Genomic DNA, 20,041 nt, shown 5'->3' with positions numbered 1-20,041 from the left:
TGTGTTCAATTTGAACATTTAAAACTCCCTAGTACTGCAGTAGCAATAAAAATACATTTACTAGTAAAGTGGGGCCAATGTGTACCTTTGTCAGTATTCTAGTCCTGTGTTCCTATAAGGAACATTTCATCTCACTTCCTGTCCAGGTGACACAAAACAAGGAGAAAATAAATCTCCTCTATGGGGACATAAAAAGCATTAAAAAACCCCCCAAAAAACTGTTCTAACTCTTCCGCATTCTATCCAAAACATAGGGGAAAAAATGTAGATTGGTGGTGGACTTTCATGGATAGTTCTTAAAGCTGAACTCTGGGATAATCAAATACTGTCTAAACACAAGTCATGTGTATTCCATATTCTAGTGTGAACTTTTGCCTCTGTGCAGGAGCTTCCTGTAACAAAGACCAGTCACTGCTCCTCTCTCTCGTTGTGCAGGGTGACTGGTCTTGTCTCCGCCCCCTCCTGTAGTGCTCCTCTTGCCTGCTGGGCCCCTCCCACAGCTTTGCTCTCTGCACAGGCTCTCTGTACAGCATAGTCTCAATATCACTGATAAATTTACATGGCAATATCTGGGTTTGTAAATGCATTTGGTGCACACAAAATAGATGTATATCCTGTGAGGCTATTGAGGAATATATTTGTGTAATAGTTTTTGTGTCCGGAGTTCATCGTTAAGCCATACATGCAACGGGTGATGTTATTATAGAATGACATTGTGTCCCAGGGTTTAGGCTTCATGAATACAGAACAATGAATACTTACTAAATCCTATAAATTGACGTCAAAACTTTTCTAAAAACCAAATCCAATTTCTGAGTACAACTGGCAATCCCGCAAGTATAATTTTCCATTGTGATTGAAAGAACATTTGGGCCGGTATTTTCTTTGTGAGATACTGGAAGTTAAATCAATAAAAATAAAAAATAAGCAGCTTTGGGATCAGCCACTCAGCTGCCTTTCATAACAGACAATGATTACACTGATGACCAGTGTCTGCAATCATGGCTGAAACTCACAATAATTTGGACTGTCTCTGTTATGCAATCCTGGCCTGAAATCTTTTTCTTAAAGACATGGCAATCAGAATCTATTGTTTCAAGTACAGATGCCACTATTTTTCACAACTATCACTGAGGGGGCTTCCCCCTCACTTTGGAGAAATTTGCCCTCACTTCCTGTTGTGTCTCTGATACAGGAAGTTGAGATAAATCTCCTTAATGGGATACAGAAAATAAAAAAAAATGGTTTCTTATACTTACCCTATCTGAAGCAACAAAAAAAGGCCACACAAGTGTCGTGGCTGAGCCATATCACTGGAAGCTGTGTCACTCTTGGTGAAGTGGCTTGGACATAATACGTGTGGAGCATATGATCTGAAGAATTATGCCCCATCCTTGGCGGCGGTGGATGGAATTATGCCCCATCCTTGGCGGCGGTGGATGGAATTATGCCCCAACCTTGGCGGCGGTGGATGGAATTATGCCCCATCCTTGGCGGCGGTGGATGGAATTATGCCCCATCCTTGGCGGCGGTGGATGGAATTGTGCCCCATCTTTGGCGGCGGTGGATGGAATTGTGCCCCATCCTTGGCGGCGGTGGATGGAATTGTGCCCCATCGGCGGCGGGGGTGGATGGAATTGTGCCCCATCCTTGGCGGCGGTGGATGGAATTGTGCCCCATCCTTGGCGGCGGTGGATGGAATTGTGCCCCATCCTTGGTGGCGGTGGATGGAATTGTGCCCCATCCTTGGCGGCGGTGGATGGAATTGTGCCCCATCCTTGGCGGCGGTGGATGGAATTGTGCCCCATCCTTGGCGGCGGTGGATGGAATTGTGCCCCATCATTGGCGGCGGTGGATGGAATTATGCCCCATCGTTGGCGGCGGTGGATGGAATTATGCCCCATCGGCGGCAGTGGATGGAATTATGCCCCATTGGCGGCGGCGGTGGATGGAATTATGCCCCATCGTTGTCGGCGGTGGATGGAATTATGCCTCATCGTTGGCGGCGGTGGATGGAATTATGCCCCATCCTTGGCGGCGGTGGATGGAATTATGCCCCATCCTTGGCGGCGGTGGATGGAATTATGCCCCATCCTTGGCGGCGGTGGATGGAATTATGCCCCATCCTTGGCCGCAGTGGATGGAATTATGCCTCATCGTTGGCGGTGGGGCAAGCATAGGGCAGCAGTATGGAGACCACTGGGCCATATGAAGAATTAACTCTTTTAAAAGACTATTGTGAAAATCCTCCTTGCATGTGCTTGTGTCTTTAAGGTGTTATACTGCATTACTGTAGGTACTACATTATGATAGGATTCTAAAGCCTAACCATTTTTTTAATGCATTCCCTACATTAAGTAAAAAAAGTCCCCCCTCCCCATACCTAACTTGATCCAGCACTGTGCCCCTCTGCAGAAGCTCTACCAGCTCTCATGGGCTTTGGTGAGGCAGCGAGAGCCATTGGCTCCCACTGCTGTCAGTCAAATCCTGTGAAGAGGGAGTGGGGGTTGAGATGGTTGGGGCCGAGCTGCGCTCTGTGTGTGTGTGTCTATGATGGACGCAGGCAGCATGGATTGAGATCGAGCCCACAGATGTGCCACAATAGAAAGCACCTTCCTATGGTGGCACACTGAGAAGAGGAAGAACCAGGAGCACCGGGGTTGGGGCTCCAGAAGAGGAAGATAGGGGTGGCTCTGTTTAATTCAACAGAACAGGTAAGTAGAATGTGTTCGCTATATTAAAAAAGAATGTAACTTTACAATCACTTTAAGGGGTTTTATTGTGTGTGTGTGTGTGTGTGTGTGTGTGTGTGTGTGTGTGTGTGTGTGTGTGTGTGTGTGTGTGTGTATATATATATATATATATATATATATACACACACATATACACATACACACACACATATACATACACTGTATATACACACCTGGTCAACCGTAACTTTATGGCCACCCACCTAATACTGAGTAGGTTCCCCTCTTTTGCCTCCAAAACAGCCCTGACCTGCATGGTCGCCACTGGACCTCTGAAGGTATGCTGTGGTATCTGGCACCAAGCCATCAGTAGCAGATCCTTCAAGTCCTGTAAGGTGGTGGGGAGGTGGGGCCTCCATGGATTAGACTTGTTTACACATCAAATCCTACAGATGCTCAATTGGTTTGAGATCTGGAGAATTTGGAGGCCAAGTCAACACCTCAAACCTGTGATCCTCAAACCATTCTTTAACCATTTTTGCAGTGTGGTTTGGTGCATTATCCTGCTGAAAGAGGCAACTGCCACCAGGCAATACCATTTCCTTGAAGGGGTGTACTTGGTCAGCAATAGTGTTTAGGTAGGTGGTACGTGTCAAGTTACATCCACATGAATGACAGAACTCAAAGTTTCCCAGAACAACATTGCCCAAAGCATCACACTGCCCCCACTGGCTTGTCTTCTTCCCATAGTATATATCCTGGTGCCATCTCTTCCCCAGGTAAGTGACGCACACACACCCGGCCATCTACATGATGTGAAAAAAAAAAAAAAACACGATTCATCTGACCAGGCCACCTTCTTCCATCACTCAGTGGTCCAGTTTTAATGCTCACGTGGCCATTGTAGGCACTCTTGGCTGTGGACACAGGTCAGCATGGGCACCCTGACTGGTTTGCATACACAACAAACTGCGATGCCGATTTTTTCCGCTTTCAACAAATCAACTTCAGTGACAACATGTTTACTTGCTGCTGCCATTTTTCTTTTAGCGTGATAATACACATTTGGGATACCTAGCTACAAAGTAATTCGTCTTAGGGTAAATTTTGTCTTATGTTTACTTCCTGCTTACTTGCCAGAATGGTTTGAGCCTTATTCCTTAAATTGTAATGCTCAGATCAACCACAACACTTGCAGATATTGGAGATTTATTCTGTACATGATTATAAATAATAACTCCTCCTAACTATATCTTGCAGAATAATTGAAAATACTAGCAGCCCTGAGTAAGTACAGGTATCCATACAGTATAAGGAGCGGTTTGATATCAAGGCCCATGATAACTATTTCACAGTGTATGTGAGTGTGATAATCAAATTACAGTGTTAGAACTAGAAGACGGGTTTACCAGACAAAATCTTTGCTTATCAGCAAACTAGGAGAATGTATGGAATCTCTATAGACAATATCTGGTCTTACTATGAAATACACCACTGCAGGAAGAATAACAGAATTGAGGGTTCATTTTCAGCTGCAGACATGACCATAGGAAGCGGACTGATTGCTACAGGCAGCAAGTAATGTAGTTGCTAGCATACTTACTATACATTAGTCCAGAAGATTCTTCCGTTAAAAGGCATAAAGCATTCAGCAATAACTGTACTGTACATAAAAACAACAATCTGTCAAATAAATGTTGAGTGCATCTTACTTTTACACTGCAGTCCTTGCTTCATCAACCCCCATAGGAGAGATCCACAGTGGTCGCAGAATGTTGGCACTTTGTAATTGTGATCGCGGAACTTATGTGGTAAATTGATCCCAAATCTTTGTTCAAAGATCTGATGAATGATAGAAAAAGATGTAAGCGATATGAAGGGAAAAACTCTAAAGCAGATGACAGCTAAATCTGCATCCAAACTGGCCCCATTAAAGCAGAAGTTTGACTAAAAAAAAAAAAAAAAAAAAAATCCTATAGTTTTAGTCATATCACTTACCTGTAATGAATATGTCTCACCTTGCGCTAGCAGCTGGATCTTGGAGAAATCTTCACTGCAAGGATGCCCTGTCCTCTTCCTGTCTATGAACTTCCAGCATGGCAATGGTTAACAGTGGCAAGTCTTCAGGCAGAATAATACAGATAGTCCATTCACAGATTGATGGAGGGGAAGGAAGGGCAGGGCATGTCCCCATCAGACAATTTACTGCTTTATTGTCTGAAGACCCAAAGCTCGTAATCATTGCAGTGCTGGAAGTTCAGAGACAGGAAGAGGACGGGGCATCCCTACAGTGAGGATATCGCCAGGATCCAGCTGCCTGCACAACATGGGACATTACTCAGGGTGGGTAAGTGCTGTGATTAAAGTTGTGTATTTTTCTAGCTAAACATCAGTTTTAAAGAAACCACACAGGTATACGAAGGGGCCTATTTATAAAAACTCATAGTGCCACCCCCCCCCCCGTGTACTGCAGGACAGTATTGGAAAGACTCCACACTGTGCTGATATTTTAGGAATCTAGGGTGCAGAGTGGATCTGCCAATGTTCTGCAATGTGTCCTCTGCATGATGCTGCAGAGAACATTCATGGATAGGACGACACCACTGTCACATGACCTTAAACTGGTCATATGACATCATTTCTCCTCCTCCCAGCACATCATTCTTTAGCCAAGCAGTAAATAATGATACTGCAGAACTAAAAACAATATAAATAACAAAAAAACAAAACAAATAAAAATGATATATAGATCTATAGATATACAGTATCTCACAAAAGTGAGTACACCCCTCACATTTTTGTAACTATTATATCTTTTCATGTGACAACATTGAAGAAATTACACTTTGTTACAATGTAAAGTAGTGAGTGTACAGCTTGTATAACAGTGTAAATTTACTGTCCCCTCAAAATAACTCAACACACAGCCATTAATGTCTAAACTGCTGGCAACAAAAGTGAGTACACCCGTAAGTGAAAATTTTCAAATTGGGCCCAATTAGCCATTTTCCCTCCCTGGTGACCAGTGGTGTAGTGGATAGCACTTTCACCTAGCAGCAATAGGGTCGCTGGTTCAAATCTCGACCACGACACCATCTGCCTGGAGTTTGCATGTTCTCCCTGTGCCTGTGTGGGTTTCCTGCGGGTACTCCGGTTTCCTCCCACACTCCAAATACATGTTGATAGTTAAATTAGATCATGTCGGAAAAATTGGCCAAATATATGTATGTTGTATGTGTATGTGTTTGTAAGTGTGTCAGGACCCCATGGGGCAAAGGACCGCGCTATACCGCAGATGGACACTGGCGGCAAAAGCGCCCTGAGGTGATTCAGTTCGCATAGGTAGAGCTATACAAGTCACTCATTCATTCACTGGAAGTTTAACATGGCTTTTAATGGCAAAGAACTCTCTGAGGATCTGAAAAAAGAATTGTTTCTCTACGGGCGGCACAGTGGTGCAGTGGATAGCACTCTCGCCTAGCAGTAAGAAGGGTCGCTGGTTCGAATCCCGACCACGACACTACCTGCCTGGAGTTTGCATGTTCTCCCTGTGTCTGCGTGGGTTTCCTCCGGGTACTCCGGTTTCCTCCCACACTCCAAAGACATGCTGGTAGGTTAATTGGATCCTGTCTAAATTGGCCCTAGTATAGGTATGAATGTGAGTTAGGGACCTTAGATTGTAAGCTCCTTGAGGGTATAGGGACTGATGTGAATGTATAATATATATATGTAAAGCGCTGCGTAAATTGACGGCGCTATATAAGTACCTGAAATAAATAAATAAATAAATAAAGATGGCATAGGCTATAAAAAGATTGCCAAGACCCTGAAACTGAGCTGCAGCACAGTGGCTGAGACCATACAGCAGTTTAACAGGACAGGTTCCACTCAGAACAGGCCTTGCCGTTGTTGAGTGCACATTCTCAGCGTCATATGCAGAGGTTGTCTTTGGGAAATAGACATATGAGTGCTGCCAGCATTGCTGCAGAGGTTGAGGGGGTGGGGGGTCAGCCTGTCAGTGCTCAGACCATACGCCGCACACTGCATCAAATGGTCTGCATGGCTGTCGTCCCAGAAGGAAACCTCTTCTAAAGATATGGCACACAAACAGTTTGCTGAAGACAAGCAGACTAAGAACATGGATTTACTGGAACCATGTCCTGTGGTCTGATGAGACCAAGATAAACTTATTTGGTTCAGATGGTGTCAAGCATGTGTGGCGGCAACCAGGTGAGGAGTACAAAGACAAGTGTGTCTTGCCTACAGTCAAGCATGGTGGTGGGAGTGTCATGGTCTGGAGCTGCATGAGTGCTGCCGGAACTGGGGAGCTACAGTTCATTGAGGGAACCATGAATGCAACATGTACTGTGACATACTGGAGCAGAGCATGATCCCCTCCCTTCGGAGATTGGGCCGCAGGGCAGTATTCCAACATGATAACGACCCCAAACACCAAGATGACCACTGCCTTGCTAAAGAAGCTGAGGGTAAAGGTGATGAACTGGCCAAGCATGTCTCCAGACCTAAACCCTATTGAGCATCCTCAAATGGAAGGTGGAGGAGCGCAAGGTCTCTAACATCCACCAGTTCCGTGATGTCATCATGGAGGAGTGGAAGAGGACTCCAGTGGCAACCTGTGAAGCTCTGGTGAGCTCCGTGCCCAAGAGGGTTAAGGCAGTGCTGGAAAATAATGGTGGCCACACAAAATATTGACACTTTGGGCCCAATTTGGACATTTTCACTTAGGGGTGTACTCACTTTTGTTATTTTAAAGGGGACAGCAAATTTACACAAGCTGTACACTCACTCCTTTACATTGTAACAAAGTGTCATTTCTTCAGGGTTGTCACATGAAAAGATATAATAAAATATTTACAAAAATGGGTAGTCGTGCATATATATGCAAAAAAGTCCAAAGGATTGCTGCTCTTAAAAACTTTGTTTATTCGTTCAAAGATTTGTAAAGTTACATCTCAGAAAGTGTTCAAAAAGATTTCCGTTTCGGGCTCACATGCTCACGGCCTTACTCAGATCAGAACACATCTAACATTTTGATCACAGACATTGCAATTTAACATTTTTCCAAAAAGAAAAATCACATATGGAATCAATCTATGGTTGATCGCTCATTAGTACAATTGTATTCCTTCATTCATTAATCAATGTATTATAAATCATCCAAATAGATAATGATCCAAATCTGTATTTAAACCTTTTGGAGTAATAGTATTAAGAAAATGTATCAAATGAGCCTCACGTTTTCTTAAGATTAGTTCACGATCACCTCCTCTCCTGTTTTTATTAATGCCTTCCGGCACCATGAATTTTTACTGGAAAATTGTATGCCCCTTCTCTATAAAATGTCTAGCTAGTGGTAACTGTATTAATTTATCTCTAATTGAATATTTATGCCTGGCTATACGATCTTTAACCTTTTGGGTTGTTTCCCCAATATATAATAATCCAGATGGACATTTTATGGCATAAATCACATATGACGATTGGCAGGTATAGAGTGGCCCTTGATAGGAATATCAAAGTCTTTATGTGGGTGTGATATACGTTTTCCCTTTATCATAGAATTACATTGGATGCATGATAGACATGGAAATGATCCCAGGTTTTTTTGGTCCCAGAAAAGTTATCTTGGGGATAAGAGGAGAAAACTGATCGGATCTTACCAATCGATCCCCCAAAGTTCTCGCCTTTCTATATGAGGGTAATGGTAAATTCCAAAATTCTTCTATAGTGGGATAACTTAGTAAACTCCAATGTTTCTTAATTATGTTAAACACAGTATGTGAAAACGGGTGAAATTGTGTAACAAAAGGTATCCTTTTAGCGTGTTTTTTATTTGGATTAGTTTTATTTAAATTTAAACGTTCCCTTTTTATTGATGCTTCAGGATAATTTCTGTTGATTAGTTTAGTTTCCATTTCTTTTAATCTTTGTTTACGACGTTGCGGATCACTAACTATTCTCTGAACCCGCATTAGTTGGCTTTTAGGAATAGAATTAAAAACAGATTGAGGGTGAAAACTGTCAAAAAGTAACAATTGGGTGCGATCTGTACTTTAAACATAAAGATCGCTATCAATTTTCATCTGGTTGGTTTTCAACATGGTGTCCAGGAAGGAAATTTCTGTCCCACTGTACTCCATATTGAATTTCAAACCAGGAATAAGATCATTCAGATATCGATCAAACAATAATAGGGTTCCAATCTCGCCTCCCCACACTGCAAACACATCGTCCACAAATCTATACCATCCCTGGCAATTTTCCATAAAGATTGTATTATTAAATATAAAGGACATTTCAATCATATTCATAAATGCGTTTGTGTATGGGGGTGCGACATTGGAACCCATCAATGCGCCTTTAAGCTGTAAATAATTTATTTCAGGTACTTATATAGCGCCGTCAATTCACGCAGCGCTTTACATATACATTGTACATTCACATCAAATAATGAGTTTCCTTGAAGAGAAAATAATTTTCCTCAAGGACAATTTTTAGTAGGTCCAACAAAAAAGTCAATCTGTCGACTATTGTAGCAATCCGACAGCCTCAAAAGTCGTTTATAGGCTTCAATACCCAATACCCAACTAATCCAAATAAAAAACACACTAAAAGGATACCTTCTGTTACACAATTTCATCCGTTTTCACATACTATGTTTAACATAATTAAGAAACATTGGAATTTACTAAGGGAAAGTTATCCCACTATAGAAGAATTTTGGAATTTACCATTACCCTCATATAGAAGGGGGAGACCTTTGGGGGATTGATTGGTAAGATCCGATCAACTTTCTCCTCTTATCCCCAGGATAACTTTTCTGGGAAAAAAAAAAACCTGGGATAATTTTCATGTCTATCATGCATCCAATGTAATTCTATGATAAAGGGAAAAAGTATATCACACCTACATAAAGGCGTTGATATTCCTATCAAGGGCCACTATACCTGCCAATCACCATATGTGATTTATGCCATAAAATGTCCATGTGGATTATTATATATTGGGGAAACAACCCAAAAGGTTAAAGATCATATAGCCAGGTATAAATATTCAATTAGAGATAAATGAATACAGTTACCACTAGCTAGACATTTTATAGAGAAGGGGCATACAATTTCCCAGTTAAAATTCATGGTGCTGGAAGGCATTAATAAAAACAGGAGAGGAGGTGATCGTGAACTAATCTTAAGAAAACGTGAGGCTCATTGGATACGTTTTCTTAATACTATTACTACAAAAGGTTTAAACACAGATTTGGATCTTTATTTATTTGTATGATTTATAATACATTATCTATAAAAGTATTTTATGGTATCCTTCTGAATATTTGGATTATGATGTTTTTTTACATATATATATATATTTTTTCTACAGAATGACAATGTGATGGTTCCTGAGTGAATAGTGAGAAGAGTCTCTACATGGTTAACCATTTGTATATCAGTGGTGTGAAATTATTAATGAATGAAGGAATACAATTGAACTAATGAGCGATCAACCATAGATTGATTCCATATGTGATTTTTTTGGGGGAAAAAATGTTAAATTGCAATGTCTGTGATCAAAATGTTCTGATCTGAGTAAGGCCGTGAGCATGTGAGCCCGAAATGGAAATCTTTTTGAACACTTTCTGAGATGTAACTTTACATATCTTTGAACGAATAAACAATGTTTTTAAGAGCAGCAATCCTTTGGACTTTTTTGCTTATATGTATGGTCAGTGGGAAGACCTGATTGCTTTGCACTAAATGGGGACCAGGTGCAGCTTTCCTTAACCACATTTGAAGAGATATACATATATATATATATATATATATATATACACACATACATACATACGCGCATCTCATAAAATTAAAATATCATCAAACAGTTAATTTCAATAATTCAATTCAAAAAGTGAAACTCATATGATTTATATAAATGCGTTACACACAGAGTGACATACAGGCAGTCTCCGAGTTCCGAACACAATAAGGACTGTAGGTTTGTTCATAAGTCAAAGTTGTTCTTAAGTCGCAACACTGCATTTGTAAGTGTAAGTTCCGGTCGGAACACTGCATTCGCAAGTATTCGTAAGTGTAACTGCCGCCTGTGCATGGATGTGGGATGTTCCGGGCGCCTGTTATGTTATCTGGGGCATAGTACGGCAGTGTGGGGTGTGTCCGGAGGTGCTCGCAAGGTATCCAGGACCAGCGTGGAGCACAAGTGGCCGGCATTTGAGGCCGTTCGTAAGTAGGAGCCGTTCGTAACTCGGGGACTTCCTGTATTTGAAAATGTTTCTTTTAATTTTGAGGATTATGGCTTACAGGTAGCGAAAACCCAAAATCCAGTATCTCAGAAAATTAGATTACATAAGACCAATTAAAAAAGGATTTTTAAAAAAGAAATGTTGGCTTACTGAAAAGTATGTCCATGTACAGTATAATATGCACTCAATACTTCATCAGGGCTCCTTTCCCATGAATTACTGCATCAATGCGGTGTGGCATGGAGGCGATCAGCCTCTGGCAATGTTGAGGTGTTATGGAAGCCCAGGTTGCGGTGATAGTGGCCTTCAGCTCATCTGCATTGTTGAGTCTGGTGTCTCTCATCTTCCTCTTGACAATACCCCACAGATTCTCTATAGGGTTTAAATCAGGCAAGTTTGCTGGCCAATCAAGCACAGTAATACACTGATCTTTAAACCAGGTATTGGTATTTTTGGCAGTGTGGGCAGGTGCCACATCCTGCTGCGAAATGAAATTGGCATCTCTATAAAGCTGGTCAGCAGAGGGAAACATTAAGTGCTCTAGAATTTCCTGGTAGAGGGCTGTGCTGACTTTGGACTTGATAAAACACAGTGGACCAACACCAGCAGATGACATGGCTCCCCAAATCATCACAAACTGTGGAAACTTCACAATGGACCTCATACAATTTAGATTGTGCCTCTCCACCTCTTCTTCCAGACTCTGGGACTTTGATTTCCAAATGAAATGCAAAATTTTCCACAGTCAGTAATGATTTGGGGAGCCATGTCATCTGCTGGTGTTGGTCCAGTGTGTTTTATCAAGTCCAAAGTCAGTGCGGCCCTCTACCAGGAAATTCTAGAGCACTTCATGCTTGTGTGCATATCATACTGTACATGGACATACTTTTCAGTAAGCCAACATTTCTGAATTAAACATCATTTTTTTTATTGGTTTTATGTAATATTCTAATTATCTCATTTTCAAAGATTCAGATTTTTGGGTTTTCACTAACTGTAAGCCAGAATCATCAAAATTAAAAGAAAAATGCTTGAAATATATCACCATATATATATATTATATAATTATATTAATTCTAAAACCATAATAAGAATACAATCATAATAACAGGTAGGTGAAGCAATTACCTTGCTCCATCAGTGAGTATATAGGCTGCAAAGAAAAGAGCTAAATTACTAAGCACTATGAAGAGTATCTAACTATAGATATAGGGGGGATTTTTAGTTTAAAATATAAATTCTGATACTAACAGACAGGATGTGGTTGTGGAGAATGAGCCGTAGAGACCAGAATAGGCTGAAAAGTAAAAAAATTAAGAAAAAGAAGCGTTGTACGTCACCTTTTTTTCCACTTTAGCGGTGTTATTCATACATGTACAGGCCGTCACTATCAGCTGGTGGCAGCGTTTATGAACCACACATGTGCAGACTAGAAAAGAATACAAAAACAGCCATTTAAAAACACAATTTCTATCCATTAACCACTACTTTTTAAATGTTTGTTATATACTGTAAAAAATATTACAAATCAACAAACTTACAAAAAAAAAATAAATACGGTAAATCATATGTGCAGGGGGTTGGCAGTCTTAAGCTCACAAAGGGTCACATTTAGAAAGCAGTAGTATAGCCTTTCCCATATTTACCAACATTATGGTCCCAGATCCCAGGAAACATAACTACGCCCACGGTCTGCATTTTATTACCCCACGTTCAAATTATGCCCACTTTATGAGTTGGTCCCATCCAGGTCCCACTTGAAGCCCGAATCCCTGCAATATATGTCTTTTTGAGTTACTGGGCATCTGCAGTAAATCAAATTAGGTTGATGCCTTGATTCAAGACACATCACTAGGGGAGGGAGGGTCAAGATATGGGACTGCCTTGGCAAATCCAGAGCAGGTGGTATCTATGGCCTTACCATGGGAATTCCACTGCTTTCAAAAGAAGGGGAAAAAAACAATGTACTTTCTAAATGTTCATGACTCTCTACTTTCTTTGGAACGCCAAAGCCAACAAAGCTCCATTTATTCCTATGAAAAAAAAACAGTTGCAAAAGGAAATTAGCTTCCAGTGATGAAGGGTTCTCTGAAGGGTAAGGTAGAGACCATTCAGTGGGACACTGCAGACTCCACACCACAGCATTTTATGAATGTCCAGCAGTTTGTTGTATCCACACTCTGCTAATAAAATGGGCAACCAAAGGGATAGGTACCAAACTGTAGCACTCAACATTTTAAAGCATATCTGTCAAACCATGTTAACGCCAGAAAAAAAACTCTAAAGTGAGTACGTGCTTTGCCTCTGTAGAGCAAGGCAACAGAAAAAAAAAACACATGCAGTACATATCTAAAATACATGCACATTTCGCCATGTACAATCCCTTTAAAGACCCTTGAAGTACAATAAAAATATATTTGTTGATCTGTCAAAAATTAACTCAGCTCATACTTTTCTGTTTGGGCAGACAACAGTGTATTTTCTAGCTAGAAATTGTAATAAATTGTATCAGCCTGACCCAGCTGTACTACACTACTGAATCCACATAGTCCGACTCCAGTTTCTGACAACACAAAACTTTTTTTTTTTTTTGCACAGATCAGATATAATAAAATGTTTTAATGTTATATTTAACGGATTAAAAGAAATCAAATAAGATAACTTCATTGTTTACATACTCTCTTGTCCTCCTAACTGCGCATGCTAACCTTCTCTTATAGGGGTAAAAAGAAATACCCAGTAGGGACTCCTTACCCTTCTTCCAATTATGCACTATTGGGTGCTTTAGTGGTCAATCTCCAGGCCCCATGGTTGCTTTGTGGGGGCAAGGAGAGAGCCCTTATCTCTGTATCAGCTCTAACCAGAGCAACTTGGAGCTTACATGGGGCTCCTTCTCTACACTCCAGAGGCCAGTATCTGTATAAAGCACCTCCCCCAACTTCATTGAATTAGAAACCTATAGACTTCTTCAGAATGTGGTAAGCAGTACTAGCCTCTCTCAGGAAAGGTTCCCTCTAAGCAACTCTTCAGTAAAGATTATAAACCCAGCCATGCCTGTAAAAGAAGTGAAAGAATACCTGCCTTTCCTTTTGCCTGTGTCCTCGAATGCCATTTAGATCCTGAGACATTTTGTGCAAAAACCCAAAAGGAAACTGACACTTCTGGGAGAGTTGACCTCCAGGGTGCCTTACAGCTCTCACTGGTTTCTCCATCCGACCTCCAACAATGACAGCATATAACAGGGACTATGGATGAGCTTGGGTTTGGCTTCAGGTTTGGACTTAACCCATGAGACTTCTGGGAGAGTTGACCTCCTGGGTGCCTTACAGCTCTCACTGGTTTCTCCATCTGACCTCCAACAATGACAGCATATAACAGGGAGTATGGATGAGCTTGGGTTTGGCTTCAGGTTTGGACTTAACCCATGTTCAGCTGAGCCCGGATGTCATCTGTTAGTGCTGGGCCAATGAGTTGTAGGTGGGGGATTCCCCACCCCCTGGCTGCATGTACACACAGGGGCAGAGATGCTGGTGACATCAATAACCCAACATGACCTTATTTCGTCAGCGATGTCACATGCATCCTCACCTGTTTCTGTGCACCCAGCTGTGGGGCTGGGAATCCTTTGCCCACAGCTCAGTGGCCAGGGAACAAAAGCTGCCTTCTGGCCGAACCACGTTCATTTCAAACCCAAGTGGATCATCTAAAGTCCCAACTTTTTGTCCTTGTCCTTCCCCCCTTCTCTCGCCAAGTGGATCACTAGCAATGAGGTCAGCAGGAGGAACTTTAAGGAGGTGCAGGAGACCCAGGAGATCAACACTTACCAAAGTATTAGTTTCCCTTCAGACTTCAGGATCGGTAGCAGGGAAAGAAGGTATTGACTTCTTTTATAGGTAGGGCTGCTTTAAGATCTTCCCTATAATGACAGGGTCACTTGAAGGTATTCAAATAAACCATATATAATACAAATGCACTCTCCCTGTACCTGTAGGAAATGCCTAAACTGTATTGCATGATCCCAGGAAACTGCTGGGGAGCCCATGAAATGAAAACAGATCAAGGTCATTGCTACCAATAACCTACCGCTGTGCCCCCCCCCCCCTACACATTTATAATTAGTACCTTTAAAAACAGAAAAAAGTTTTTTTTTTAAAAAGCAATGAACACATTATACACATAAAGCTGATCACTTTAAATGGTACAGCTAAAAAAAAAAAAAACACTTTTGGAAGGTGTATTGGTTAAAATTTTTTTTTTAAAAAGCGATTCTTTTTAACTGTATAGAGAAAGCAAGGAAACTGCAAGAAAGTTCTTTTAGGTTCTCATGTATACCTACCAGGGTGTGTTGGCCAGCTTGCCTTCGGGGACAGGTTCCTTTAGGGATTGTTTAATGACAAAGAAAAGATTGCTGGGTGGGCAGTTATCTATATTAACCAATCAAAAATCCCCATTCAGCTACACAGAGAAAGCAACTTTGTGAATGAACGTGACTTCTAATTTCACACTATGGCTCTCTAAGATGGCTCGTTGTGGAAAGCCATCGTTGACTTTTTCTAAGGGTCCAAACTCCAGACAATGGATGCATACTTCCTCAATGACTCACTGGAAAGTGAACAGGGTATCAGGATGACAGCAAAGGAAAATGCATCCTGTCAAGGTCAGCAATGGCAGCACTCATTTTTGTAAATGCACAGCTTTATTAAAACACCTACATCTGTAGAAATGCACTGTAGATTAAATTAAATGAGTGTTCATGAAGTGGTTAATAATTATTCGCCATACCAATAACATAGTGATACATTTATTACTGCATCAATTATACTAGGAGAAATGAACCAGCTGAAATAATCTTGTTACAGACTTTGGTACAGGATAGCAACTCGGCACTCAATAATGTATACTTGAAGTAGAACTAGAAGCAAAACTTTTTTTTATTGGAGAGTAAGGGAGGGTTATCAGTATATCCCCTGTAAGGTTTATTTTTGCCATCTTTGCCTTAATGGGGAGATTTCTCTTTACTTCCTGTCCCATAGCCACATAGGAAGTGAGTGGATATCCCTGCAAATTATGGGAATCTCTTGGGGTCCCCCAGGTCACCAGAATGAGTGTCCCCATTGAACGGTTTCCCATGATCTATTACCTTTCATACATATGTGTGTATTATTTGTTTGCACCTGTAGCAGGATCCAAAGACAATAGTGAACATGTTGCTTTTTTTTTTTATCCTACTTAAAACACACTGACTCTGACCTTTGACTCAAACCCTGATATAGCTATTTTGTTTTTAGTTTTTAATTTTTTCTTGTGTGAGATTACAATCTTCTTCTCTAGCAAGAAGAAAAATATACAATGCATCTTCTTCTTCATTCAAGAGGAAAAAGAACACAGAGGCAGATTAAACAGCGACTGACCACTTTGACAGCCAAGGGCTATCAAGGGCCGTTCCCTGCCAGCACCCAGTTAGTATGAGACCCAGAGCTGACGGTGACAGCTTGGCCTCCATGTTGGGAGTACGCTGTACAGCATGCTCTCATCATAAACATGTACGGTCCTATGGAAGAAGACCATGCATACATTTGCATAGGCTTGGCAGTAAGGGGTTAAAGAACTCTACAAAGCATAATTTCCATGAAAATGCTTTTTTTTTTTTTTTTTTTATCTGTGTCTAAGTGCAAAAATGGACTTCAAAGAGTTTGGTGCCTGCATTACACAGGGTCAGTTAGCATGCGAACAACTGCAGATTATGACCTACTCTTAGAATCTAATTGAATTATTTAGACATCCGATAACTGCAGTCCCACAAATGAATTCGGAACCACCCTATCACTGAATACAGGCAGCATTGTTCACCCTGCCAACCAAACTGCAGAGTGCATGGATGACATTGATATCCATCAGACCTAAACTGATTAACACAAAGCTCCTCATTTATTAAAGTATCTGTCTCCGACGATCTGCACTGGCTCACAGCTTTAATCAGGCTCCTGCTTTAGAACATAGGAGGAGGAAAGATGGAATCTGATTGGCTGCTGTAGGACGCAGAGACTGCCAGAGACACTTTATCCATTTGACACACTATGTGAGTGATAATTTATTCTACAAGATGAACTCTTAGAATATCATGTACATTTTGGGTGTATAAAACACTGTATGTATAGTTTTATATGGACCTGAACACAGCAGTATTGTAGGCTATAGGCCGATGCACACCGCCGTGTTGTAGTCATTATCCCCATCGTATTGCTGAGCTACATAAATCAAAAGTAAAAAATTGTGCATCAGCTATCTGATGTGAATCATGTTTTACTCAGTGCATATGTAAAGGCTGGTGTGAACTTTACATACCGTATATACTCGAGTATAAGTCGAGATTTTCAGCCCTTTTTTTGGGCTGAAAGTGCCCCCCTCGACTTATACTCGAGTCACCGCCATCTGCCTACATGATCAGTGTGTCATGCAGGCAGAAGGCGGCCAGCGAGTGCTACATACCATTCGGCAGCCTCTCACTGTTCAAAAGCCGCGCCTTCTCCTCGTCTGTGATAGGCAGAAAACTCCATTTCCCAGCAGCCTATCACGGACATTCTCTCATCCTCGTCCATGGTATGAGGATGAGAGAATGTCCGTGATAGGCTGACCGCTGGGAAATGGAGTTTTCTGCCTATCACGGACGAGGAGGCGGCGCGGCTTTTGAACAGTGAATGGCCGCTGAATAGTAATAGCACAAGCTGATCGGTGGATGCAGAGCGGCACACGGAGGCATGCACAGGACACAGGTAGGATGCACACATACACAGGACACATGCACATGACACATGCACATATACACAGGACACATGCACAGGACATTGAAGTATGGGCATTGTTGACCCTCTTTTTCCACTTACAGTAGCTGCTGCATTTCTCACCCTCGTCTTATACTCGGGTCAATACGTTTTTCCCATTTTTTGTGGTAAATTAGGGCCTCGACTTATACTCGGATCGACTTATACTTGAGGTTATACGGTATGTAACATGTTAGCACTGCCTGGTGTCACTTAAGAACACATTGTTAAGGTTTACTTCTCTAGACAGTGACGACGCAGAATGACATCGCCTTCTTTCATCTTGCATGAGATCCTCCTGGGCTGCCCGCTGCTCCCCATTGAATGGCTCGTTTAGGGCCAGGGGGGAGATGAAAGCAGACAGTGTCAATACAGCTGACACTATGGACCACCATTTTTAATGCAGGGTCCTTCAACCAGCAAAATCCTGCGTACACGTCAGTACTTTTTACAGTCGTGTGCATGAGCCTTGAAGTATTTATCCACTGACTATAAGTGCTTTTTTATAACTAGAACTATAGAAAGATACAATTCAGACAGACTAAACTATTTGCATTAGGTACAATCTTTGACCTATAGATACAGGCTGGTAACTTCCTTGTACAGAAGAAAATCCAGAAATCACCGGATTACTAAAGTACAGAGTCAGTTTCTGCATCAGTCACAACCTAGATTAAAAAAATGCTTTTAGGGTTTGCATCAAGCCAAAAAATATTTTTCCTAGTTATGGATAGACTGAGGAAAGATTAGGTCCCTTATCAGATTTTTACTGCTATCAGGGCTCTGATAGGCCGGCCCTACATGGTTCGAATCTCGGGCAGTTTAACAGGAACCGACTGAGATTTGAACCATTAATGAGCAGGCTGAATGTACCAAGTTGATCGATCAACATGGGTACAACCAGCCTGCTAGATTCTCTTGCGATTATCCCCAGCGGCTGCTAGCCATAATCGCTGTCTTCTCCCAGCGGGGATGACTTCCTCTGACCCCCGTCGACAAACAACAATGGCCCGGCAGGAGGGATTCCGGCATCAGCACTGTCTGTGTTGATGGGGGGAATCAAGTGAATTTCTTTCCCAGATCAACACAGACAGTGCTGACAGGGGAAATCAGCAATTGTCTTCTCCCGGCGGGGGAAGCTGTCCCTGCCAGGAGAAGACAGTGATTATTGCTAGCGGCTATAGCAGCCACTAGTGATAACCACAAGCAAATCCGGCAGGCTGGTTGTACCCAAGTTGTTCAATTGATCAATTTGGTACATTCAGCCTGCCCACTAATGATTCTAATCTCGGCCAGTTCCTGCTGAAACGGCCAAGATTCGAACCATGTATGGCCTTAGAGAAAGTTTTCCTCACTTCCTGTTCTATTGACAATGGTTTCACCAGAGAGAAAATAAAGGGAAATCTGCAACAGCATTAAAATGAACCCACTTACTGGTGACACTAGCAAATCAACATTCACTATTGTCTTCCGGCTTCTCCTCCCGGCCAATCAGGACAGGAGGCGGATTGGGTTTGCCAGGCGGAGAAGCAGAGAAAAACACAGAGGGGCTAAGTGCGGGGGGGACCTTGAAGGGGTTGAGTGCAGGGGGGCAGAGTGCGGGGAGACCATGGGGGGGCAGAGTGCGGGGAGACAGAGGGGGGGCAGAGTGCGGAGAGACAGAGGGGGGGCAGAGTGCGGAGAGACAGAGGGGGGGGCAGAGTGCGGAGAGACAGAGGGGGGGCAGAGTGCGGAGAGACCATGGGGGGGGCAGAGTGCGGGGAGACCATGGGGGAGGCAGAGTGCGGGGAGACCATGGGGGAGGCAGAGTGCGGGGAGACCATGGGGGAGGCAGAGTGCGGGGAGACCATGGGGGAGGCAGAGTGCGGGGAGACCATGGGGGAGGCAGAGTGCGGGGAGACCATGGGGGAGGCAGAGTGCAGGGAGACCATGGGGGAGGCAGAGTGCGGGGAGACCATGGGGGGGCAGAGTGCGGGGGGACCATGGGGGAGGCAGAGTGCGGGGAGACCATGGGGGGGCAGAGTGCGGGGAGACCATGGGGAGGCAGAGTGCGGGGAGACCATGGGGGGCAGGGTGCGGGGAGACCATGGGGGGCAGGGTGCGGGAGACCATGGGGGGGGCAGAGTGTGGGGAGACCATGGGGGGGCAGAGTGCGGGGAGACCATGGGGGGGCTGAATGCAGGGGGACCATGGAGGGGGGTTTGTTTGCCACCCCCCCAAAAAGTTTAGCTCCAGCCGCCACTGTATTAAAC

The 20,041-nt window shown here is 42.7% G+C and overlaps 1 protein-coding gene across 1 annotated transcript in view; it reads right to left on the bottom strand.

The window, feature by feature from the left end:
* PRKCH (protein kinase C eta) overlaps positions 1-20,041 on the bottom strand; it is a 168,640-nt gene that overhangs the window by 115,830 nt on the left and 32,769 nt on the right. Inside the window, exons 4-5 of the mRNA XM_073609127.1 lie at positions 12,309-12,397; positions 4,406-4,535 (exon numbers count right to left, since the gene is read on the bottom strand). Of these exons, the coding sequence (XP_073465228.1) occupies positions 4,406-4,535; positions 12,309-12,397 (219 nt within the window). The remainder of the gene's footprint in view (positions 1-4,405; positions 4,536-12,308; positions 12,398-20,041) is intronic.

The sequence above is a fragment of the Aquarana catesbeiana genome, linkage group LG13 (assembly GCF_042186555.1).
Source record: "Aquarana catesbeiana isolate 2022-GZ linkage group LG13, ASM4218655v1, whole genome shotgun sequence".
Taxonomy (NCBI): domain Eukaryota; kingdom Metazoa; phylum Chordata; class Amphibia; order Anura; family Ranidae; genus Aquarana; species Aquarana catesbeiana.
Note: the sequence above shows the minus strand (reverse complement) of the source record. Positions and strands in the feature narration are given on the sequence as shown.